Source organism: Anas acuta, chromosome 3 (genome assembly GCF_963932015.1).
Source record: "Anas acuta chromosome 3, bAnaAcu1.1, whole genome shotgun sequence".
NCBI lineage: Eukaryota > Metazoa > Chordata > Aves > Anseriformes > Anatidae > Anas > Anas acuta.
In genome coordinates, this window is record NC_088981.1 from 49,599,721 (window position 1) to 49,627,148 (window position 27,428).

The following is a 27,428-nucleotide window of genomic DNA, read 5'->3' on the forward strand; positions in this document are numbered from 1 at the left end:
AAATTTAGAATGAATTTATATTATGAGTACAGGTCAGCAGATATATCTTCCATGAATATTTTCTACTATTTGTGAATAGATTTTCTGGAAAATAGACTTGAACAAACTGTGGAATAAAACACTCTAGTTTTTCCTAGCCCTAGTGTTGTGTGTCTGCACTTTGCTTATTAAGTATGCCTCTTTGCTCTTGGTAGGAGGAGCAGAGCTACTTTGTATGTGTGATTTATAGATTATTTTATATTTCTATTCAGGTCTAGTTCCTGAAAGCATGGAACAGTGTAAGAAACTTGATTTCTATTTAACTTAAAATAATTGTTTAACTCATATGTTTTCAAAGAAAGCTTCAAAGAATGAAATATGTAAATCATGAGGTTCTAAAAAGTCTCTGAAAATATTGTATATTTTAATATCTCCTAATTTGTGAACACCTTGCAATTTTATAGTCTACTCATCAAATATTTAGGTTAATGGCAATGCAAAAATCACAGGGACAATATACTTGAATAAGATGTGAAGAGTTGACAATAAACAGGCTTTATATCCTATTCTGTATACAACATTTATAAGGATGAATCAGTGTGTCTTTGGGTACTGTACATTGGATCAGAGACAGAAGTTATTGTTGTGTCACAGGTAGGAAATACCCTTATCTCAATTTCTGAGGCAGTAAAAAAGAGGATTTTTTCCTGATTTCATATGGATTTAATAAATGAGAAAATAGAATATTTGCAAAACAGCTAACAACCAATGCGATGGATGGTTTATGTTGATGAGATGGTCTGGGAGAAGGATAAAGGAGCAACAGTATCCCTTTCCATCACTGTTAAACCGCCTTTTATGTTTCAAATACAGCTTATGTTTCAATACAACAAACAACAGGTTTGGTTAATTATACCCTGGGATTTTACTAAAAAATATAAGAAGAGAGAAAAACAAATCTGTCCCTATTGAGCTTCATTATTTTATTTTCTTTTAAGAAAAAAAAAAAAAATCTACAGAAAAGGCTGTCAAATTAACATTGGTATGTGCTTCTCTAAGGATTTCCTGAATATACAATTTTAAAAGGTTATCTTATTAAACCAATTCCCATCAGACACTTCCCTGTCAAACCTTCCCTGCAAAATAATCCTTGCTATTTTTCTGGCCATTGATTAGACAGGCACATAACAAAGAAATGCCTCTTCTTTCTTTGGATATTAGAAAATGTGTTCCCAAGCCTGAATTCATTGATGCCTGTAGATTTTGAGTCCTGAGGTAGAGACTTCCCCAAAAGGGCAATGAAAACATAGCTAGCAAATATTGCTTTCATTATCTGCTAATGTCATTGCTTTTTCCCCAGACCCTTTCTTATTTTCCTGTTTTCTTGCCTAGCAGAATTACTTGGCACACATATATAATATATATACATGACTATAATATGACAGAAGGGTGTCTTTTTTTGGGAATGGTATTTCAGTTCCATTTTGATGACATAGTTCCAATTTTCCTTCTATTCTCTGTGCAAAAAATATGGTTTCCAAGTCCTAACTGAGTTCTCAGTGAAAGTGTTATGATGTTCTATCACTCATATTTTAGAGAGTTCAAGCATCTTCTAGAGTAGTGGATCAAATTCTAATTTTGTTAAACAGATGTATTTACATTGTTTAAATTTAGAATGCAAATGTGTATTTATTATAAGACCAATCTTAGCAATAGGCAAATGTAAAATTAATAAATTTGTTGGAGTTCGTGCATCTTGTAGTGCAGTTAATGTTACTGTATCAAATGAAATAAATAACATTCTTGTAGTGATCTCATTCTTTATACTTAGTCAGTCTTCCAGGAACAGTTCTATTCTTCCTGTGCCAAAACTACATAGTTATCATTAATACAATGCCACTCCTTCACAGATACTCTTTCACAGATAATTCTTTTTAAGTGATATGGCATATTTCAACTTTATTGTATTTCAGTGGGGACTAAAACATAGTTTCCAACATGCAGTCATTGGCTGTGCATATAGAGATGTCATATAAAAAATAGTAACTAATAAAAAATGTTCTTTTCTTCATACTTGGTGAAGTTTTATGTTTCTCAATCACTTACATTATGGCAATATCCAGGGGGGTTCTTCAAAGGAAGCCCCATTAGCTGGACAATGTGAAATGTTGGAGGTTGTGCAGTGCAGAAAAGATGAGTAAATGGGGAGATAACAGACAAGCAGATGGGAAAGAGAAAAGAATGGGGTGAGAAGGGGTTGCTTGGCCACAGCAGGAGTCATGATGCAGAAGACAGCCAGCCTGATATCACAGCATGGGAAAGTGTCCTTCTAAGTGAGAAGGCAAGTTTCCTCAAGTGTCACATGAGGAAAACTGACTGGCAAATAGAGTTAATTCCCATTCATGTGAATTCCCCTTTGGCTTATATCTGTGGCTACTACAGGTTTTGTATTTGCACAGCTACCCTTCTCTTGCCAGTAAAAACTACAGAGTGAAGTTCACTGCTAAAGTTTGAAAATATACAACTATTTCTAGTTGATTAGTAAACATATTCTGATTTTAAATCAGGTTTTATTTGCGGAAGAGTTACATTTCTACTCTAATGTAAGTAAAACAAAACAAAACTAAAACTTCTGCATTTCAATAAGATATTGAAAAAAAAAACACTAACAAAACACAAAACACCACAAACAAAACACCGATTTTCTGTTCTTTTCATCAACATTATTTCCTAAATGTTGTCAAAATGGTCATTGGGCTAAATAATTTTCATTTCTTAACACCAGAAATAAGATTAATACCTATTGGATAGATTATGAGTTGTTTTTATTTCAAAGAGCATTGACTGTCCTGTAGTAATTTACTTCCTTTCTTCCCTTCTCCTTCTCCTCCATTACTTTTAAAGTCTTTTGGGAAATTATGGTTTTGCCAATGTCCTTATATATCTGATTGTTACATTCTTCCTAAAAACTCTCCGAATGTCTTCTCATCCACATCTTTTATCAACAGTTGTGTGTTCTGCCTGTGATGGATTTTCCAAAAGCTAAATGGCAAAATTATCTTCATATGCGTATCTTTCTCTAATTGACCAATATTTATTAACGCTGAGCAATATCTTTCATTTTTAATTGTATCACACAGACAAGTGCTACTAGACCACAGTTAGAGGAGAAATAGCTGATCCCTCAAACAGAAAGGACTCAGGCTACTATAAGACTCCTCCATCTTCACTCATTTTACATGTATACATTAAGCCTACCCACACTTCAGTTCCCAGTGGGGTGCAAAACAAGGAGTTTTAAAGCACCAGGATTCAAGTACACAGAAAAGTAGAAGACTAAGCACAGTGTGTAATCAAGAGAAGGTTAAAGGAACCTTGAAAAACTTAAACAATTTTCCTTCCTAACACAGCTGGAAGCAGCTGCAAACACTGTGCCTGTTTAGTTTTTAATCACATCCCAGGCTTCTCCTGTTAGTGCCAACCATGCAAACTCATAGAAAATAATACACAAAATGTGTAGAACTCTTTATTTGGCTCTGTCCTCTCCATATTTTTTCTTCCCTCAGCTCTTCTATCTTTTTTGTGAACATGAGTCCTTGTATCCAAACTACTAAAAAATTCAGACTGCTGTTCTTACATTAGCCCCACAACAGTATTTTTTGGTGAAGAAGACATTTTACTTTCTTTATTCCACTGTTCATTTTTTTAAAAATACACCTGCGACTTCTCTTTAGGACTGTAGATTTTACTGGTTTTCCAATGGATAAATACAAAAATACAAAAAAAAGCTTTTTATTTTAAATGTTTCTCAAGAATTAACTGCTTATTTCCAGTTCCCATGTATAAACATGGATTTTAAATATTGCTTTTAGATTTTGTTGATGCAGATAGACTATGTTTATTTCCTTTGAGATATATTCTTACATGCTATTCAGACATAAAGGAAAAGGAAATAATGACAATGGGGACTTATAAACTCCTCCATGGTTTTGAATTCTCTTTTCTTTCTGATCACTAGAAAATGGCATTTGGTCCAATGTGTTGTTGTGGGATCATTCTCTCTTCTGTCTGCACATGTTGCATGTTTGTCATGACTTATGGCAATTTTGTATTTGTGGAAGAGAAATATTGAGAAAGCTTATTTCCTGTTTCTATTTAAGAGATTTAAAAAGTCTCTAAATAAAAGCTGAAAACAGAAAGGAAGGTTTCACTGTAGGATCTTGGATTAATACCCTCAGATGCTCTGCCCAGTGATCTCATCTCTTGGCTGAGCACAACCATGACCATTGGTTCTCCTTGGCTGCCCTCACTTGGGCACAGTCAGCCCTGTTTTGGGGCCCTGCCCAGCCTGGGGATGTCCCTTGGCTTTCACTCTTCCACCTTTCCTTGCATGTAAGGAAAGCAGTTTTACTGCCCAGCAGTAAAGTTTACTAAAATTAAAGTTTAAGTCCCAGCAGTTTTACTGAAGGGAAGTTTCTGCACTGTGTCTTTCAGATTTATTTATTTATTTTTTTTATATCTCCCCACTACTGCATGAAACAATTATTTATTTTATCTGGATCCACACCCATCCCTCTTCTCTGCCTGGGAAAGCTATATATGATTGAAATGTTCATGAGTAGAAAAGGTAAAATATTTAAACCTCACTGTGTCATGTAAGAGGAAAGGCTGTGCACATGCTCTTTCCCCATTGTGCCTGTGGACAAAAGCTGGAAAAAAACCAGGTTCTATTTTGAAAAAGCTTACTTCAGTTTTCCATTAGTAAGTTGTGGCATCATCATTATTAAAATTTGGTCCTAGGAGTTCTTTACTTGTTTCATGCTCAATAGGTTAAAAAAAATGTAAAAGAAGTTTTGGCTCCCTAATTAAAAGCATAGAGCTTAAGTTATAGTAGCAGATTTGTTGTCTCCTTTGTTACGTGACTCACATTTTCTACAAAGACCTACAGACAATGACAGGAGTGAGCCAAATTACTTGAAGGGAGATTACATGGACCATATAGCTTGATGAAATGTAATGTCTCTAAGTATCTCTTCCAACCTAAAGCATTCCATGATTCCATAAATAAAGTACAATAGCATAGCCCCACATTAGAAGCAAAGCTCCCATCCCTTTCTTGGTAAAGATGAGCATCAAGAGGAGGTAAAACACTCCAACTACCTCTTAAATCAAATGGTTTGAGACCAGGCTTTCTGAAGCACCAAGTATGGGGATCAGTGGCTGTAGGAACATACATATATCATAAAAAATGGAAGCTCCAGAACAGAAAATGAGCTTTTTATCCTCATTCTGTCTGCTTGGAAGACCATAGCATTTGTTCTGCCAGTGTGTACAGAATTTGTCTGTCTGTAGGAAAACAGTATTGTCAGTTGCTCACTAAAGCTAAAACCTGAACTTCTACATCTGTCATTTAAAACAAGGGATACCCTTAAGATTCAGTTATGTTGCCAGTGACTATGTGTTTCTAATTCTCTTTTTAATCAGGCTTTTGATGCTCTACGGATTGTTTGTGTGAGTGAGAGAGGAAAGGAAGAATTACTGTAGCTTTAGTGAGATTTTAAACCCATAGTAATCAGAAGAAAAGCTGTGACAAATACACTTTGTACTGAGGGACTAGCCAGTGTGATTTCATGGCCCCGCTTGGCCACCCTCTCTGAGGACACCATGCTGTCTGGGCCTACCTGATGGTTCAGCCATGCCTGAGGGCCTAATGAAGGCCAACATCATGGCCATGGGCACACCCCTGTTGGCCTCTGTCAGCATGGGCTCAAAGACAGTTTAGGGAGGGCACAGCTGAGAGTGGACTTCCTCAGTGGCCTGGGGATGCATGCTCACAGGCCCTGGTCTGACTGGTCTCCTGGGGGCACATCCAGGCAGAGCTGCTCCTGGTATCTCCCAATGCTGTCCTGACTGGCCACAGACCCACAGCCTGTCCCAGCTTCAGCCTGTCCCTGTCCCCAGGGAGATGCCTGGTGCCAGGGCTGGTGCTGCCCTGGTGCCCCTACTGCCCTGCTCCTGGTGGGGTGAGGAGATGGGACAAGCTGCCAGGCCCTGCCCTGATGTACCCACGGGCAGCTCCAACACCCCCAGGGAGCTGCTGGTCCCCATGGTGCCCTGGTGTTCAGGCTGAAATACCTGGAGGTCCTTGAGGCAATGTCAGAGTCAGAACTGCCTCAATAAATACCGAAAGTAATTGTTGAACCACATTATAGGTATTTAAGAGTACATATACAATGCATGTTGCATTTTTAGTTCAAATCTTGTGCAGTTTTTTTAACCATTATATTGTGAACATTCAACCAGGCAAGTGTCTGTTAAAATCCCACAAATATTTGCAGAAGGCCCAGGGGATTGGTGTGATACATAGGATGGAGTTTGTACATGTAAACCAAGTACTTCCAGATTGCAGAAACAGAACTTGCTAATTGTAGATGTTCTGGATTTTGCAGTTAAAGTATTTCAATTTTTCCCCAAATTCATATTAAAGGAAGCATGCAAAAGTAAAGAAGAATGTTTGTCCAGTAAGAAACTGGCTGAGGACAGCTTAGAAAGTGGCAGATTAAGAAAATCTGTCACCAAGACAATATGGGTAGGCAAGATGGTAGAAGGGGATATTTACTGTATGTGAAGTTTGGGACACTTTCGTATATCACAGAAGCACCCCAGCCCCACAGCATGAGGTAACCCCTGAGTTATGGAGGGTGAAATGTGGGTACAAACTACTCATGGATTGGTTACTCAGTGATTCAAGGATTTAAATAAAATCACACGGCACTCTTGGTACCATAAAGAGAACATCTAATACTGGAAAAGATATCTGTAATGATTGCCCAGAGGTCTTCCAATTCAAACACAAGATGAGATCTTGAAGGAAAAAAGCTGCCCTCACAATCTCCAGTACAGAAATAGCAAAGAATATATCTCCAGTATACTTTCCTGATTAATATAACTTACAATGAAACCTACAACTTTTAGAAAACATAATTTTCTCTCAAGCACTTGGATAGGTCTGCACAGTAGTCTTTTTTTTTTTTTTAAATATATTTATTATTATTATTTTTAACATAGAATAAAATGATTCAATGAGTGCTTTTCCTAATTCCTAGATAGCCAGACTGGTAAGGTGGTATTGCTGTATCCAAAGTTTGTATTTAAGCACTCACCTCGTTACAGCTATTCTGTGCCCCTGATGCTACAAAATGAGGTTACTGTGGGATGCACTGTGATAATATTCAGCTACCACATGCTAGCAGGATTCTGTTTGAACCTTTTCCTTACATCAGAGACTATATGTCACCCTAGCTCTCAATGCCAGCATGATACATAGAATGAGTCACGCTTGAACAATATGAACAGCAGTAAATAAGTAACATTTAAGCAAGACGGTGCATTTCAGTGGTTCCTCCAAGCAAAATACCTGATCATTTCCAGATGTATTCTGGGCGTATTTTGTTTTAATATGGATTGGATACCATACACCTAAATACCTAAAAAGCTGCTAGCATCCTACTGTACATCTGCTTGATAAGGCAAATGCTCTTAAGGAGTAGAGGTTAGCTGGTGATATTGAGCTAAGTTTGGTGCATTGTACTTAGGTTGTACTTAGATTTCTTATTTCACATTTGTGTAGCTACATGAATAAACATTTATTTTTAAGCATTAAGTGCAGAAAAGTAAATCCATAATGCCTTTATAATGCTTTTATATATACTGAAAATATAATAGCTGCTTTGGGTCAATTATAACAGTATTGCCTAAGCAAAGTGGGTTACTCAAAAAAATATTATTCAAGATATTACACCTATTTTTATGTTCAGTTACCATTTTTGAATAGATTGCTTGATTTTCAGGTGAATTCTTTATTCACATTTTTCACCAGTTTCTTGGTTTGCAAATGGTTCATTTGCTGTTCGTTGCAGACACAGTGCAATGCTGTGCTAGCAGGCTACCCAAAACTAATGATTTTGCTTTATTCATTCTGTAAAAACCTTAAAGTATTGATTCTCTCTCTGGAAAGGTTTAGATGCCTAGGTGGCTCACTGGTATAGTATAAATTGGATATTTTACTTATGAATATATAACTTCAAATGAACAAGTTTTGAATATGTGAGTGAAGAATATCTTATTTATAAACAATCATGCTAACCTGAGCATTCAAGTATCCATGAAAGGTGAAGAAGGAAGGATTGCAGATGAGGACAAATTTAAAACAACTTTTGTAGAAAAATCTGTTGCGGAAATATCCTTCTAATATTTGTTTAGCTTTGTTGTAGTATTTGTTTCTGATATATATTTGGCTTTGATTAACAGCTTCACAACTGTTGTGATTCTATCACGTTTCATAATATTTCAGCTTTTGTTTTCCACTTTATTCGATTTGATATTTCAAAGCCCATAGCAGTATGCTTTGGTACGGAGCAGATAGTATGCTTTTATCTACACTACCGGTTCTTCTATATAAATTATTTCAATTAAGAGCTACCAAAACAACGAGAAGTTCTTGCATAAAAGTGTTTAAAGGTTTGGTTTTCACACAAGTGCAGAAATAACATTCCAGAAACCTTGTACAGGTATTGAAATAGGACATATGTGAACCAGTAGTAGCAACTTGATGTAAGATGTAGGCTGTCCTCTTTAGATCTGTGTATTTGAAATTTGATTTGGAAAAAGGACTATAAACTCCATATGTATTTCTCTTAAGCCTTGTTATATGAGAGGGTTACATTAAGGAATACCTTGAGGGAATCATAAGAATATAAGCCACTGAAGGAAAATTCTGGACTATCCTATGAAAGTCACCCTCTTGGGGAAAGCTTAAGGCTGGAATTCAAGGTATTTTTTAGTTCAGCACAGTTTGTCTGAAAAACAGAGAAGAAAATATGATTCTAAGATACTTCCTATTTCCCTGTTCCTCAGCATCTCAAAACAGAAAACAAGGAGAGAAGGAGGGAAATATTTCTACTTTTACTGCTTGTGGTTAAGGAAGATATCTATGGTAATCTTGTAGGAAGCACAACAGAATCACATCCCAACATTCAGTAAGATCTACTGGAGTGGGATTCAGTAAGATCTACTGGAGTGGGATTAAGTAGTCAGGGCCATGTCTTCACCTGTTCTCATTCTTGTATATATTCCTATATATTTCCATGAATTTCTAGGCCATGAATTTCTCTCCATAAAGGATCTCTCTTTCCAATTCTTCAGATCTAGCCCTGAGACTTGAGTAGTTTGTAGGTGACTGGAGCACTGGCAGGAACCACTCTACTATTCCCCTTTATGTTTTGCACAGTTGGACAGAAAAAAAACTTCAGTCTATAAGACTTTCAAACAGAATGGAAGTCTTACCAGGAATATTACTATTCTCCCTGAAAATGAGCTACAGTTGAGTTCTGCCTAGCAGGAACTACCCCTTACTATCAGTATTCGTTCTGCAATTGAGCCTCATTGAATGTAATTTTCAGTACAGCAGCACCAAGGGGATAAAAAAGAAATCCGGAGGAACTAGTACAGAGAATAAAAGAAATATCTCTCTATTTTCAGATTGGGGTGTATTAATGAATTGTTAAAAATCTTGGATTTAGTTGCACATATTAGAGCCCAGGATCACCTTATGTGATGCACAATGCTAAGATTACGGCTTCCTAAATTTGTGTATTTGTTTAAAATTGGACTGTCTCCCCCTACCTTCCCATATGCTTTGACTTGGAAAAGATACTGTGCACTCATATTGCCTCATGTTGTGAATTTCAAACATGCAGAGCAAGGATTCAATCCTCTTGACAGTCTGGGGTGGAAGCATATGTACACCTTCTGAAAATCAGCTATTACCTTAGAGAATTTATGTATGGTTGCTGATTTTCCAAGATATGCACCATTGTGCACCCTTGAGAATGGTAAAACCTTTCCTGCATAAAAGCAGCCACTACATTTACAAAAAGGTGTACATGCCAACCATGTCACAAATCTTCACAGCAATGACTCCCCAAGATAGATGCCTGCATGATAGACAGTTAAATTTCATTATGTAAATGACATGTAAATATATGCACTGCATATGATAATTAAAACCTTCCTAAATACATATTTACAAAATAGACAATCCGCCATGGTCCATGAGGTTATAATCTACATTTTAAAAATGAATGGTGCAAAAACTCTTAAAATTCACACAGAAGTGGATGATAATCATGTGAAACATAATGACATATCATTTATCAACTTTGGTTCTGTACAGAGTCTCATTCATTCAAAAAATCCACTGATTCACTAAATAAAAATTGGAAGCTCCTACCAACAGTTTGTGCTGGTGTAAAAGATAAGAAGTAATGTGCTACTACAACTGTGCAGCATCAGTTATAACGGACAGGAAGTGAAAAATTGTATATGCAGTGTTATGAAATGAAACTGGCAAGAACAGAAAATTTACTAAGAATTATGACTAAATGCTTAAAGAAAGTGGCCCTGGAGATTTTTTTAGACCTCATCTTTCAATTTCACTCAGAAAATAGTACCTCCTGTGGGGTGTCAGAGTTCAGACCCTGATAGGTAACCCATACTCAAAGGCATCAAAGTTAATGGATAAATCACACTGGGCTCTTCCTGAGTCACATTGGTGCTCTCTAGAGATATCTTTCAAGTCCTGACCAAGTTTGGTATGTTCTTCAGTTAATAGTCCATGACAAGATTACAACCTCAGGTGGCATATTAGCACCATGTGAATTATGAGTCTAAAATTGGTAACTGCAGTCTGGCACCTAATGATCCTTAATTGCTCCTCTTGTACCTTCTCTTGTGCATGGAGGAGATTGTCAAGGCAGTGATCTTCTCTCTCCCTTTTACTTTCCATTGCTCTCCAAGAAGATGCTTCAGTGGTTTTCTTGTCCTGTTTCCAGTTTGCAGAGCTGATATTCTCACAATGCTTTCAGCTGATTTGAGTCTGGACTGACCTGTGAAGGTCAACATCTAGGAAAAATCTAAAGGCTGGAATTTAAGGTACATTTCAGCCCAATACAGCTTGTGGAAAGGGACTGGGTACAAATCCCACAGTACCTTCTGATGCATTCTGTAAAAGGCAGGCAGTTTGGGAAAGTGGTGCCTCCTGCCCACCTCCATCTATGCTTGCAGAAGCAAAAGTACTGACCTATTTACCCTGTTTTTTTCTTCCAGTTGACAAGAGGTAGTGAATTTGATTCTTCTCGTTTTGAGGTCAGACAATGCTCAGCAACACCGGATTATAGCATGATAACAGACAGCCTTTCAGTCTGATCTTGCAGCAGCGAGATACAAGCTTCACTGTAGCCATTGGACTAATCTACAAGATTGTCAGGACTCATCAAACATGTAAAAGTAAGATTATGTTTAAGAGTTTATAATTTTGCAACTGAGGAAAGCTCCCACCTTCCAATACATGTATGTAGTACCGCTGAATTAGCTGAATGAATGAGTGCAAAAAAATGGCCTTTTGCTTCTCAGGCTTGACCTAATACTTATTAACAGTAATGCTCAGCACCTTCCAGCTAATATTGGTGACCAGTGGGATTGACTCACAATGCATAAGCTGAAGGAAGAAGATCACTTTGCTAGCTGCTGACTTGTGAATATTGGGTAGTTTCCATGTTCTTCATGTGACATCTTCTGAGTCTTGTTACATAAACACTGAGTATCTCAGATAGAGCTCCTTATTGCCAGAGAATAATTTCATCCTCCTTCACAATAAGCTATTTTTTTTTTCTTTCCAGTACATCTGGCTGGCAAAATTAAGATTTTTTGTTTGTTTGTTTGTTTGTTTGTTTGTTTTGAAGTCTATTCCCAGAAGAGGGCAGCTGAGTAGCCAGTTGCAATGCTGTTTGCAAATTACTCTGGGCCTGATTCTGCCACCTTTGCTCATATCAAATCAACACTGACTTTTTGGTGGAAGAGCATGTGAAATTACCCCACCTGACACACTGGTACTCCCTGGACTGCTCTTATGCTGAGCTCTACATTTCCTTATGTTCTTCCAGAAAAGCACACAGAGGCTGTTAGGATCATATTCCTGCAGCCAAAGGTGAGAATCTGTGCTGGATTTTCCACTAGGGCACTATCAGAAGAGATTTTTATAATGAGATAGAGAAACACAATTTGTAGGCTTCTGGGTCTGACCACCCACCGAGAGGATTGGCATTTATCAGAACCAAGTTACAAATTATTTAAACTCCACTTATCACTATTTGGAGGTTTGTAACATTTTGAAATGCCTCTAAGTAAGTTGTGTCTGAAAATCTAAACAAGTGGTGTTTGTTCACAACATAGAACGATAGTGTGCAAAAAGCACTTTCCAAATAAAGCATCAAAATGTTGCAGCATATAATGATTTTCATTAAAAATAAAGTTATTGACATAAATAACAAAATGGCCATGGCACTTTATTGAGTGTTGAATTCTTTAAGTGGTGCTGTCCTCATATTTAAACCTATTAGAAGTTTAACATAGCAGCAGGCCAGCTGGCAGCCTTGAGAGCAATGGTAAAAAGGCATTTAGAAACGTGCCCTGTAAGGCTGTGTATTGACATTATAAGGAGAGTATATTGACATGTGCTTTAGTTTTGTGGAAAGGAGAGAAAGGCAAGAATACAGACTCTGACCATTTGTGTGACAGTTATGGTTGGTTACCTGAGACTGCCATACCTGAGAGGGATATCTGCTTCATTTCATTTTATAATAACAAGAATATCTGTCCCAGACAGAAGGATTATTGCAGAAAATAGTTTATTTGACATTTATAAAGGGCTTCGTGCTCTTAATTTCTTTAATTTATTTTATATGACTTGTCCAACACAACAGGAAAAAAAAAGTTATGAATGCAGACTTAAGAAAACATCACCTACACCAATGCAAATGGCGTTGACAAAGCTGTCAACAATGCCATACTCCAGACACAAGAGCACACCTCAGTTGCCCTCTATGCCTTTGGTGCATCAAATCAAGCCCTATAAAGGTGCAGGGTTCAAAGTCCCAGTCAGTTTCCATGACAGACAAATGTGTTATTTTCCTTTCCTGTGAAAGGATGCTACCTCCCACAAAAATCAAAGAACAACTTCCAAGTAGTTTTCATAAGCAATAGCATGTTTCTTTTCTGTGTACTTATTTGCCTATTTGGAAAAAGCATCTGGAACAGTAATGCTCTGAGTACTGTGCTGGGAAGCAGAGTTGAACTGCTGCATCATGGTTTAAGAGTTAAGTCCTGGGGAGACAAAAATAGAGTGCTTGATTGCTGGTTGTCTCATCAGCCCTTGTGAAAAGCAGCTGATGGTGTTCATGATTGGAAGAGAAGGGAAACGGGAAATCCATTACATTTCTCCTGGTATTTCAGTCACAAGAATATACATGACTTCAGTTCAACAATTCAACTTAAGCCACAATTCATAAATGTCCATTATAATACAGTAATAGCATGGTAAGTTAACTAAGAAAAAAATAGCTTTGTTTCATAGAAGCATAGAATCACAGATTGGTTTGTGTTGGAATGGACCTCAAAGATCACTCAGTTCCAACCTTCTTGCCATGGGCAGGGACACCTCCCATTACACCAGGTTGCTCAAAGCCCTGTCCATCCCTTAAAAAACTTCCAGGGATGGGACATCCACAACTTCTCTGGGCACCCTGTTCTAGTGCTTCACTACCCTCAGAGTAAATAATTTCTTCCTTATATCTAATCTAAATCTACTCTCTTTTAGTTTAAAGCCATTGCCCCTTGTCCTATCACTATATGCCCTTATAAAAAGACCCTCTCCAACTTTCCTTGTAGGCTCCTTTTAGGCACTGGAAGACTGCCATAAGGTCTTCCTGGAGTTTTCTCTTCCCCAGACTGACAGACTGAACAACCCCAATTCCCTTAGCCTGTCTTCGTAGGGGAGGTGCTCCAGCCCTTTGAGCATCTTTGTGACTCTCTTCTGGACTTGTTCTAACACACTTCCATGTCCATCTTGCGCTCTGGGCCTCAGAGCTAAATGCAGAATTGAGGAGCAGAATCCCCTCCCTCACCCTGCTGGCCATTATTCTTTTAATGCAGCCCAGGCTTTTGGGCTGCAAGCACACATTGCTGACTCATGTTGAGCTTCTCATCAACCAATACCCCAAAGTCCTTTACATCAGGGCCGCTTTCAATCCATTCTCCACCCAGCCTCTATTTGTGTTTGAGGTTGCCCCAGCCTATATACAGGACCTTGTACTTGGCCTTGGTGAATTTCATGAGGTTCACACTTGCCCACCTCTCAAGCCTGCCTAGGTCCCTCTGGATGACATTCCTTCCCTTCTGAGTTTCTTCAAACTCAGTCTGTGGTAGTGGGAAATAGGACTTCCAAAGCTAGACAGAGTAACTGTTTTTTTTCCCAGAAGCTGATTTTTTTGGGGGGTGGGCGTGACTGAATGCTGAAATTTGGATTTGGCATCATGAATATTGACCTCTGGAATGGGACTCAGACTGAGTAGCTTGTGAAATATTAGTGGCCATTTCAATTGTGATATACACCTCAAAACTGAAAAAAAAAAAAAAAGCATTTTTTTTTTTCCTCATAACAGTGAACAGAGTGGTTTGAAACCCACACTTTTCTGTCCCTCACTGTTTATGTCTTCATGCTTTAAACTCTTTCACAGAGCTTCTGATTAACTGTTGCACAGGACACCTGACAGTCACACAATAGCCACAGTGGACAGTCCCAGGGGCAGGCAGTTTGGGTGAAGGACATTGGGCCACATCCTGAAATCTGCAGTAGAGGCACACAGGAGAGATGCATTGGTAACACATAGTGCTACTTTGTACTCAGCAGGATAAAAAAGGAACGTAGGTGGAAAATACTGGATTCTGACAATAAAAAAGTAGCATGCACTGCTTTTTTTTTTTTTTTTTTTTAACATTGCCTTCTGCAGTACTGCCCATTTATTCATACAGCATCTTTATGCACAGTTTCCAGACATTTTTTTCTATTTGTTTCTTTTTCACAGTAAAAAGGAATTTAATTAGAGACTGAAAAAAGGCCTTAGGTCTCTGATAATCCTCCTCCCACTGCTGCTGATTGGGCTGCATGGCCCCCCTGGGGCACTTTTCGGCACAGCCAGCCAGGATGGCAGGGGTGCCCTCAGAGACCAGAGGACTCCTTTTTGCTTTCTTGACTTTACTGAAAGTAGAGCAAAGCTCCTGTATGATATCCAACACATATGAACTTTTATCTCTGATTCCAGTGCCTTTTCTTCACATTTGGTTCAGAACAAAAACTTATCAGAGAGATTTAATAATTTGAGGAAGTTGAAGAAAGAACAAAAAACATTTGAGGCTAGGAAGAGAGAAAGAAATATTAGGTGACAATCCATGTTCCAATTTAGGGGAACTTTTCCATCAGCTGCACTTAAAGATCTTGAAATACACTTTCTTTTGCCTTTGCAGAATTTCTCTGCTTTGCCTTCAGAGTGTGGCATTTTTCCAAGGCAAACTTGGAGGGGAGAGAAAATAAATCACTTGTAATGTTTGGCTGGTAGGAGTCCAACCACTAGTGAAGCTACCTCCTTTCTAGAAAATCTTGTAAAAAATGTCCTGATTTACTTAATCTTTTTTGACTCAGTAATGTTTTTGCCTGAGTCTAGAGTTTGCAAGCCATAAACATTGTGACAAATAATGAAGTAATCATGCAATTAGGACTCAGTAACTTATGCTGTAAGAGTGACCTCTTGCTTGTTTTTCCCCCGCATAAAAATAAATAACGTGTCTTTTTCTTCTCTTTGGTGCTAATTGCTGGCTTGAATTATGTGAAATTCTGCAAGCTTGGTCTCCTGGTTTTACCTTTACCTGTTTGTTATCTAGACTGTGTCCTGCTATGAGGTAGTAAGGGGGCACACTGTACATTTTACTAGCTGCACTGAGCATGTGAACAAGTGAGGAGTGGCTGAGCTGTGGTTTCTTTCCCTCTCCAAATCTCAAGACAAGCTAGTGGGGCAGGATGCAGAAATGGGCAATTTGTGGCTTTTGAACTCTTGTGCACTTCCACAACATTCAAAGGCAGCCGTCAGGCCCAGGCCATGCCACGTGGTTATCCCTAGGGTTGTGCTGGTATGAAGGGACCCAGGCAACCCACAGGCTGAAGGAGGAAGTTACCCAGCAGGTGCTGCTGGCTTCAGCCTGCAGGAAGGATGGTCTCTGAGGTTCAGTCTCATGCCCACCGCCATTTCATAAAGGGACTCATAAGCCATTGCTGCCTCCTTCCCATGAACCGCTCCCTGTGCCTTCTCCTGCTCTCTGATCTCATTCTGCATATGAGATACAATATGCATACTATGTATGTATCTTATGCTGCTTGGCTGTAAGAGGATTTTGGTCAGTGGTAGGTAAGTCCAGAAATTTTGTCCAGTTCTACTGCAAGGCCTTGGCAAATGGTGAAACAAAGAAGAAATCTTGGCTCAAAGGAGCCGTGTAGTGCTGTATTCAAGTGTGGCAACTCCCAGCCCAGGTAGAAAGGAATGTGTTGATCACTCACTAAGAGTGCTGCCAGATGTCCCTATCTTAAATTATTTCCTGTAATAAAGGCTTGGGTCTTGTGTTCTGTGTGAAAATCACTCAGTACGTGGGTTTTCCTATATTTCCATGGAGAGATGCTATTTTTTTTCCAGATGCCTGCAGCCCAGCCACTTAAACCATGCATATGCTCAGTTTGGTGGCTAGGGACCAAAGACTCCCACATGACCAATGCGTAGTCACTCTACATTTGTTTGATGAGGACTGTGACAGAATTTGCTACTTCATATCTTGTCTGTTTTCCATTTAGGACTCCCAGTCACATCCATGCCAGGTGCCTCATAAAAGCCCTTGGTTGGTGTGTTGTGCATTCTGATGCTCTTCTCAACGCTTTGCCCAAGAGCCTCCTAACATTTTTTTTTTCTGCCTGGAGTGCAGGATGCAGAGACACTTTTGAGTGAAAGAAGGGCATTTCTCTTAGTAGTCAGTCATATTTTTCATGCTGAAAGTGCTTCATCTATCTGATTTTCACAGCAGCAGTGCTGCTGTTTCGATTCTGACCAGAAACAGATAGATCTGAGATGCCAGAGTAATATATTTCCCTAATGACATGTCCAGTGTGTGAAAACTAAGCAATGGCTGACATGTTTGCACTTAAATTAGACCATAATACCGCTATTCTTAGGGGACCCTAATAAGAATGGGAGAATGACACTAAATCAATGGACTTCTAGTTAAAAGAACTAACTAAAACTCAAATGTTAAACAAAATTGACTTTTGTTTAAACCTGTTAAAATAGATGTTCCATGGAATAATGTTTTCAAGAAAGTGTTTTATCTTCAGATTTTGAGGAATGTCTCTAAGTGAATAAACAGAGAAGTAAAATTGAAAGCCATTGTTTATAATAATAATATTAATAATAAAGAGTAAAAAAGAAAGAAAAAAAGAAAGAACATTATCACATCCCTACACAGTATGAGAATAGCGTGTGGTTTTCTTTTTAGTTTGTTCAACTTTATCAAGTATTCTTGATAAATAGAGTATTCAATTCTCTTCCAACACAATATATTCCTCACTTTATGTTTAATTTCAATTACTCTCCTAGGTGTACAATCCATACATGTTCAGATCTCTTCTGCAAAACACCCAGGATCCTGGTTTAGTTTCCTTTCCATTGACGTTAATTCTTTCATTCTACCTTCACAGGATAGCCTAAATAAGGCAAAGAGATTCAGTCATAAAAAGATCACACTAGAAGCTATGCCCAAAAAGCTTTCCAGAGGGACAAGACTAAATCCTCTTCATTTCAGATGAGTTAATGAGGGCTTGGCATGAAGTCAGTCAGACTGCTCATTACAAGTCTGTATCGCTGTGCTTTCTTCTTTCCCACTCAGTCTGAATTTTAGATATGCCATTAAATTCCTCCTGAATTGCTTGTTTCCGGGGGTGCTGGCCTGCCTTTGGCTAGTTACTTTTTCAAAACAAGTTTCCTGTTTCTGGATAATAAAGCTTTTTTTGCCTCTTTTCAGTGATGGTTGGGCAGACAGAGATGAAGTCATTGAAGGCTATGAACCTGAAGCAAATGGAGGCATCACTATCAAACTGCAATCTCCAGAGGTCTTGTCTTTTGATGACTACTATCTGAAGCTGCGCCTGGACACCAACACCCGCAACCCCTGGTTTCCTGAGTTCTGGCAACACAGATTTCAGTGTCGCATCCCAGGGCACCCACTAGAGAATCCCAACTTCCAGAAGAACTGCACTGGTAACCTGTCAATTGTTTTTCTATTTGAATCTGTGGTCAGGCAAAAATTTGCCTTTGCTTTGTTTGTTTTTAAATAACCAGTGAAAAGTAACAGTCCCAAATTGTGCAGATATGAATCTGAACTCTGGTACGAATATGTCTGGCACAGCCTCCTCTCAATATAGATCTGCTCTGTCATAAAGCAAGTTGTTCCCCTTTCAGGTTTTAGAGCTATGTTGAGACTGAGAAGAGTGTAATATGGCTACCTGGTCACAACTGAGATAAAATAAGTAACAGTTACATTCTAACAAAAATCGGAACAAATATAAACCTTTAGTTTGTAATTTGTAAATATTTCATTTCTAGTCAAAAAGGTACATTTTGATAGTAAGGAAGTTACCCATGATAAACAAAAATAATGAAGTCTGGCTTCCCCTGGATTTTCGTCCTGTTCTTTCCATCTCCATCCCCTTTATGTGATGACATTAATCTCCATCGGTATTCATGTGCTCCCTGAGCTGACTGCCCACAGTATTTCTAGTTCTTCTCTTCTCCATCAGCGGCACTTTTTAACAACACCTTCCACATTACCTTTAGTTTCCCCTCAGTTCTCTTATTACAGTTGAGTCATATCAAAAATATTGTGGCTGACTCAAAATTGGTCTGACATGCTGACTGGCTGGCACATCTGAGTGCTTAGAGGCTAGTGGTAAGGCATACTGGCTAAGTAATTATTGAGTTTGCACTGATATTTTTTCCCTCAAAGGAATAATTAATTTCATATTATACCAAAATGTTCCTTCATGTTATATATATTTCATTGTTTTTGAGACTGCTTCACTTCAGACAAAGAAGCTAATATAGGCCAACAAGGGCAGAAGTTGCAAAGGGGAGACTGAACGATGGACACACAATGCAAATACATGGCCTTCTTTCTTAAGAAATTACTTCTAAAATTGCTTTGTTTTGGTCACTCCATTAACAAAAATAAGTTTCAAGCTGATATCCTACAAAAACGTCTGTTTTTTTTTGAGGAATCTCAGTGGCTGTTGTAAGCACAGGTAGTTTTGCAGCTTCTGGTTATAAAACTATGAACTTTAGTCAGAATCAGCGTGGTCATTTTTCATCCACTTCATCAAAGGCAAATACTAGGTGCCAAGTTCAAACTGGACTAAATGGGGTACTTCTTCACAGAACATGCAAATGAGTTGTTAGACATGGGTTGCTATAGACTCTAAATTTGTACTGGAGACAAAAAGCAGTTAAATAATTTCATGAAAAAACAAACAAACAAACAAAACCAATAAGGGCTGTTTTATGAAAAACAAACAAATGAATAAGGGTTGTTTTATGTGAGAAAAAACAATAACACACCAATCTGTCTGAGGACATGTCAGGGCTGAAGGCAGTGGACATTGGAGAGGTTGCTGCAGAAGTATCATATGCCTGCCCTAGTGTTTTGTCCTTCTCAAGACAACAGGTATCAGAGGCAGGAAGGGTTTAATTTGGATAATACTACAGAAATACAAAAGGATTGGTAAACTCTGACAGTTAATAGTCATAATTCAGGCACTCAAAAATCTTTCCAGGCTCTGGGCAGCCTGCTGTAGTGGTTGGCAACCCTGCCAAGAGCAGGGGGGTTGAAACTAGATGATCTTTAGGGTCCTTTTCAACGCAGGCCATTCTATGATCCTGATTCCCTCCTCTAAGAAGCTGTAAGTTTTTGCGTGAAACTTCAAAAGGTGATACTTAGGCTTTTCTGAAAAGCATGCAATTCAATTGGGGATGAACCACTGATAACCCTCAGGCTTATCACATAGAACAGAGAAATTCATAAATGTCTCAGATCACAAAAGGGAAACACTACAAGGCATCTATTCTTAATAACAGTATATCTACAGAACCAGGAGACATGCATGTCCCCAGCGAGTATGGGATCAATACAATGTTTTTTTTTTGTATTTTTCTTTAACTGCACAGAGCAGACTGGTGACTGTCTGGTACCACCAGTTTTCTACACACATACCTTTGCCTAACCTTTCTGTGGGGTTGAGTGCTACTCCAAATACTAGCAGCTCCAATGTTTGCTGATGAAGCCTTAATCTCCAAGGTCTACTATGGCAGCACCAAGAAACTGCCTTCTGTACCTATCACAGGTTTGGAGACAGGCCTCTTCACAAGTTATCTGGAAAAAAAAAAAAAAGTCTGAATTGCCTCTTCTGTCCTTCAAAAAGAAGTCTCCATGCACAGATTTGAAGGAGAGAATCCATATTGCTCAATAAATAATAAACAGTAGAATTTGAAATCCATTAAAAGTACCAACAGACTAAGTTCTGACTTCCTTGTTGTACTACAAATTAAAGTCCTACTCCATCACCCCAGGAAAGTTATCAATATTGAACACTAGTATCGAGCTCCTCAACTCCATTATATTTGAGAGCTTTCACTCTCATCTCACAGTATGCCATCAGTATTCCTTTAACAAGTTACATAGGGTCCTGCATTATGGAAAAAGCTGAGTCCCCTGTACTCCCAGAACTCCATGTACATTATTAGCATACATCGTGATTATGTCTGGTCCTGATCTGTTCTGTATTCCAGAAGTGCACTGGTAGTCATTACTGAGAACACAGCACACCTGCACTTTTGTATAAACAGGAATTGATTCAAAGGTAGTAGATTCATCTTCAGGCACTGGAGAGTTATCATGTCAGGAAGCTACCTAGTGTAAAAGAAAACCAAGGGCAAAAGATACTTTTGTTGTCTAAGAGATCATAGTGTATTTGTAGCTACCCATCAGTGGGATCCCTAGGAGCAACCACAAACAAAAAAAAGAGATGAGAGTGTCTTTCTCCAACTACCTTATTCAAAAAGATTCAAAACCCTTGGATCTATACAGTTTGAAAATATAATTATGAAGTTTGTGGTTGAATGTCTTCAATTACTGCTTGCCCAGTATAATTTTCTCATATACAACCTAATCACTTTATTGGGTAATTTATTCAGAATTGCCACTGAAATGTGGAGTTCAATTTCTAACATTTATGGATAGGCAAGGACTTCAAGCAATTACAGCTGCTGCATTTGCAAGTTCTCACACACCATTACTGACAAGTCAGCACTAGCTTGGGATTGCAGGCTTTCTAGGAAGCAAGGAAAAAGAAGTTCCTAGAAATCGCCCTTCCCTGATGACAGGAATTACTACTTGAATTCTCTCACTCAGTCCCTGAGAAAACTGATGTTCTCCTTCAGGAATTCTCATGTTGCAATTAACTCTGTACATGCAATTTTTTTTTTTTTTTTTAGGGAAAAAAAAAGTCTATGTGGGCTAAGAATTACTGGAAGGAAGTAAATCCAAATGCCTTCTATTTATGAAGTCTGAGGGCTGACTAAAAATTGACCATATTTTCAAAATATTTTATCTGGATATACTAGTACTATGTAGTAGTAGCAGCACAAGTTCTTGGGAAGAGAAGACAACCTGCTCCTTTGGATCATTCCTTTCTTTTGTATAATAATAATAATGATAATAATAAAAAAAAAAAAAAAAAGAAAACAACCAGCAAAAACAACAACACACTACTTTTCCCATTTGGGTGGCAGCCAAATGAGTGGGAGCTATTTTTGACTCATTCTTTGTTAATGTTATAGCCAAATGCCTCTCATAAGTGTCTACCTGTCTGTCTCTCTCTTTCTCATGGCTATAGAAGATACTCTTCTCAACACAACAAGATTCAAGCCTAGAATTTTTCTTGTAAATAGAAAATAGATTTTTGTATGACCTTCTCTTGTAGATTCTTTGATTTCTAGAAGGCCAAAACCACTTCCAGTACCAAGTTACTTTTCTTCAACTGTTTATGCCACTAATGTATTTTCACTGTTTTCCACTTAGTAACTACATTCTTCAGGAAACCAAGCATGTCCTGCATCTTTGTATGGACCACTGACTCAATGGGAGGTTTAGAACTTCACAATATTCTTCATACCCTTCAGATGAAAAGTCAGAACAGAGTAGTCCATTTTAACATGAACAGAAAAAAGCTGCTTTTGAATTTGAGATGCTAAGACGCTACCTAGCTCAGGATGGACCTGACACTGAGTTCCCTTAGTGCTCAACCTCAGGCATTGCTCCAAGCAGCAGTCACAACTTGTCTCAGTTCATCAAACTCAGCCATTTCAACGTTTTGAAGGTTGTATGCTGACAATGAAATTAGGTGATAGACTGTACCTATCAAGTGACAAACACCCTTCCAACAGATCTTTAGGATGTTTTCTGCTCTCTGATCTGGTAGAAATAACCTGAATAGAAGTCCTTTCCTCCCCACAAAACTACAGTGACAAATGTTTCTCTGCTGGACTTGGCGAGCCCACATAGACTAGAGTTAAATGCAATTCTCACATACATGGAAAGGATGTAGAACTCACTACAGTTCAAACACTTGTGTGGAGGTCTAACTGCTGATTTACAAAATGCCTGCTCACCTCTTGGCAGATAATACAATGGCTGCCATTTGTGTGAACTGGGTGGGATGAGTACTCCTCTGCACCACAGGAGACAGTTATGAAATCGGTTATGGAACTGATGCAAACATCAGATTATGCTCACAGCAGTTCATCTGCTGGGACAACAAAATACATTGGCAGGCAATCAGCACAGACATTTTTCGACAGAGTGAAGTGGAACAAAGTGGGCAATTCATGATTCATTCATTGATTCAATTGATCTTTGAGGAGAAGGATTATTTGTCTGTGAACCTATTTGTGGCAGACAAGAACAAGAAATGTAGATTTTTTTTTTATTCCAGAGGAGATTGCAGGCCAAGTTCCCTTGGATGATTACTCATACCTTGGACATGCCAAAAGGATTGCTTTATCTGCTAATTCTTGTCTGGGTACAAGAGAAAGACAAGCAATCAGATTGAGTGCAGCCAAAGTCACAGAATTACATAATCACTCAGGCTGGAAGGTAGCTCAGGAACTTCAGAACTTGTCTTCATCATGAACTTTTTCTCAAGACCAATTTTAGTTTTGATTATTTTATATGAGATGGCATGGAGCCCTCATTTTCTCATATCAGTTAGCAAAACACTTCGGGCTATGTACTTGATTGTTTCTATCCTTTGCAGAAAGCATGAATGCTTTTCTACTGAGAGCTGATGTGAATAATTTTCAGAACGTCTAAGGCTATGTTGTGTACTGGGCAAATTAAATCCAGCAGATGTTATTAGAACTCATTCTGCTGTGTCAGAGGTGTCCATAGGTGCTTCTCTGAGAAAATTCCTTTAATCCTATAAAGCTCTCTCACAGAGTACCTCATATAGCAATAGAATCAAGCTATTGACATATCATAACTTCTTCAAGATCTATTGTACTTTATGTATCCTGACTCACCCTTCCTAACCACTGCTTTGGATTTCTATCATACTTTTATACTCTGGAGTAGAGAAGCAGCTGAAGTTCTTTTTTTATGTTCTCAGTATAAGGCAGGAGATCTAAGCTTCATCACACAGAAGGGGTCAAAACTCTCTGATCTCAATCTCTTGGGTACCTATAATGAAGCATATTAAGGACAACTTATCTGAAAGAACTATGGCTGCTACACTTTTTAGTCAAGGCTTTTTTAAAGCAGATAAGACAGGAGAGCTGGAGGCTTATTTTATTTCCCAGACAAAGTAACAGATGGCTTTTAAGGTTTAAAGAGGAGGAAGTTTAATAATGTCCATATATGTGATAAATCATAGGCATAATTAAGAGAAGACATTACCTGAAGTCAGGTTTTTGTTCACTTGCTCCCAGCTTATTTTTTGAAGAAAGTAGCTTCATTTATCCAATATTCTATATTTCTAAAAAATTTAACCAGGCTGTCAATCAAAATACAATCACAATATCTATTTTTCTTTGTTTGGAATCCATAAAAAAATGAGATCATTATCAAATAAAGGAAAAGAGTAGTATATATATGCCACTGTAACAGTACAGAAGACAGTTTACAGAACATATTTGTACTGTAGTGGGATATCACAAAAGTTTTCTCACTCTAATATTTACATGTACATTTCCCATTGTGGATTTTAACAGTCAAAGTTCCCACTTCTGGGATTAAAACAGTCCTCAGGTAGGCTTGTGACATTCAGCCTTCTCCATTACATGAGTAAACTGATGGAGCTGCAAAGAAACAGGACATATGAATCATGTTCCCTGGTGCCTCCTCTGTGCTCTTGTCTGCTGTGCCTGAAGAGTGACAGGGGCACTCCTGGCTGCTCAGACTGTCACAGATGCTTTGAACTTGTATCTGCAGTGTCGGGAGGACAAAAGGGCGCAATTAAAATTAATTGACTTTTTCCTAGAAATCAATTTTTTTGTGCAGTTCACACATCAGACCAATTACCCTAGATATAAGCATTTAACCAAATCTGTAAATAAACCTGATGAAATAATAACAGTAACTGATCAGAAAACAAGGCCAGCTGCCTTCTGTCAGCCCTCCTGGTATTTTATTAGATTGTTTCTTCCCTTTTCTCATTTACCTGGAGGTGGAAAGTTGTTAAACTCAGCTAGCAGTTTTACAGGTTTTCATTACTGGCATTCATTACCCCATAAATACTGGTGCAAAGGAGATACGGCAGGATCTAATGTGTAGGTGTGCACCCATCCACTCACACGTCTGGCTGCAGCCCAGAGAGACTCTTTGTGCACAAGGATATTTGCTAAAAAATAGGCAATAGAATTCTTAAAATGAACAAGGTCCTCTTAATAGCTCTTGAGTGAACTGTGGTGTAAAGAACAGTAAATTATGAGCTGGAGTACTAAAACGTGAACCATAAAAATTACAAATCTTCCTAGTAGAATAAACTATACTCATATCCATAAGGAGAATAATCTGATGGAAGATGCATGCTCCAAAGAGTAGGACTGCCAGAACAACCTGCTGCTTTTCCACTCATACTGGGAGGACCTGGGAAGTGAAGAACTCTGCCAGTGTGGAACTAGGGAAAAATAATGAAAACAGCTTCTTGAGCTAGGCTGGCTACTGACTGAGCCAGAGAGGGCTACTGCAGCACAGCAAGGTGTGAGATGATGATTTCCAGAGGTATCTTTCAGCTTGGATTTTTATGATTTGTATAGTAGAAAGTAACTTTGGAGGAACCTGCAAGTTCAAACCTTTAATTTAGTTTTGGTTCAAACTTAGCTTTACAGGGACAGAAACAGGGCTATTCCCTTCAAAGCAAAAGTACTCTATGCAGCATGCTATGCAGTGTATCGTCTACTTTCTGCAAAAGCCAGTTTGTTCTGCCTAGTTTTCCAGGCTTATTTTGTCTAGGAGTTCACATCATGAGGACCAGTTTTCTTATGAAATGCCAGGTACTTTAGTAATTTGGGTTTGGCTGGGCTAGATAGACCTTTTTTGCTGCATTGTCATGTCTGACTACACTGAGGAAAAAAGGAGGTGCACTAAAATAAATGCTTTTGAAATTCTTTCAGATCTGAAAGACCAGCTTCTGTTTTTTTTTTAAATGCATGAATAAAGATTAGGCCCACTTATTTTGTCTTCTGATTTGCTTAGCTCTAGTTCGCTACTAATCAGTGCTGCATTGTCCTTGTGCAGACGTCACTCAGAAGCTTCTAATCTTAGCTTTTCTTTAAAATGAATTTTTTTCTGTGATACGGTACTTAAACACAACTCTGGGCATATGTCCAGTCGGCTTGTTAAGGGGAAAATATAGTGGATCTTTGCGATCTGTGCATGTGTGACTAATGCACTGCATATTGCAAGAGTTGCAAGGAAATATCTGGATATCTCTACCAAGCATTTGAAACCCACCCTTAATTTAAAAAGAAAACTGTGAGTGTGCTCTGCTAAATTATAATATGATCCAGCTAGGTTCTGGTTAGGGTAGCTGAGCCCACTTTGTTCATCCCCAGTGCCAGAGCAGCTGCAGCAGCTGCCTGTGATCGCAGGAAACAAGAGCAGTCTCTGAGAGCAACTGTGGCTGCAGGGCTGCAGCCTTGTCTGGGTGGGCAGCAGTTACTTAGCACATGTGAAGTCCACCCATCAGCATGCAACTGTGTGGTCCTAGGAAGCCAGTCCCACAAACAAGAGGTTTCTTGTGTGAGGAAATGGTGTATTTAAAATAAAATAAAAAAATAATCAGTAAATGCGGGGAATTTAGTGATACACATTGGTGTTCACATTAATTTATTCATGGTAAGTTAATGATGGTGTTCTTAATACCACCTTAATGTTAAGAACAGAAATGAGGAAAAAGTGTTTTTTTTTTCTTCATGGTAATAATAAAAGAAAAAAGAAAACCACTAGTACTGGCTAATGAGAGATATGCTGTGGGAAAGGGGAAGAAAATACAATGGAAAGGGCTCAGGGGTTGAGATAAGGACAGGGAGATCACTCAACAATTATTGTGACAGGCAAAATGGACAGAGCAGAGGGAAATTAATATAATTTATTACTATCAAGCTAGAGCAGTGAGAAACAAAAAACAACCAGAAACACTGTCGCCCATCCACCCTCCTCTACCTCCTCTACTTGAGCGGCACAGGGGAATGGGGAATGGCGGCTGTGATCAGTCCCTAACACTGATAAATATTAGGTACCTCTCCTGACTGTTTTTCAGACTCACACAGAACCACTGGAATTTACATTCGGAAAAGATCTGTTAGGCCAGCCACTCTGTGCCTGCCAGCCACAGAGTCTCCTACCATGTATGAAGTACTTCGCCCAATGTTAACATGGATTATTGACCCACACCTTTGACAGTCTTAGGATCTCATGCCCATATACTGACAACTGGAAACTAAAACTTAGTTATTTACAGGTCTAGATCAATGAACTCAGAATAGTTTGTGCATTTTTTTTTCTGTTTTGCCATCTCCATGTCAGATTGGAGCAGAGATCTTCAGAGAGAATAGGCTAAAGAATAACATGTATTTCATTATTTCATCATATTTTTCTACCCTAATGTAAAGACTGTGATTAGTAGTTTGTGTGTTGTACTGGTGTAGAATATTTAACATATAATGATACTGGATTCTTGTTTACTTCTTTGCCCTGTTCAGTGGTAATATCTTCTATGCTTTATATGAAAGTTGCTTGTTTTCTGCTCTGAGTCTGCATTTTCTGATGAACATGCTCAAAATTAGGCTCCTGAAGTGCACACTGAGACCTAGATAAATTGGCCTGATTTTGAAGGTTCTGATCTCCTGTAA

General features: G+C 38.5%; 1 protein-coding gene across 6 annotated transcripts in view; it reads left to right on the forward strand.

The window, feature by feature from the left end:
- The window catches only part of GRM1 (glutamate metabotropic receptor 1), a 188,906-nt gene that overhangs the window by 105,085 nt on the left and 56,393 nt on the right, over positions 1-27,428 (forward strand). For all 6 annotated transcript variants that reach the window (XM_068677026.1, XM_068677025.1, XM_068677024.1 and 3 more), the window contains exon 4: positions 17,992-18,227. In XM_068677026.1, the coding sequence (XP_068533127.1) occupies positions 17,992-18,227 (236 nt within the window). The remainder of the gene's footprint in view (positions 1-17,991; positions 18,228-27,428) is intronic.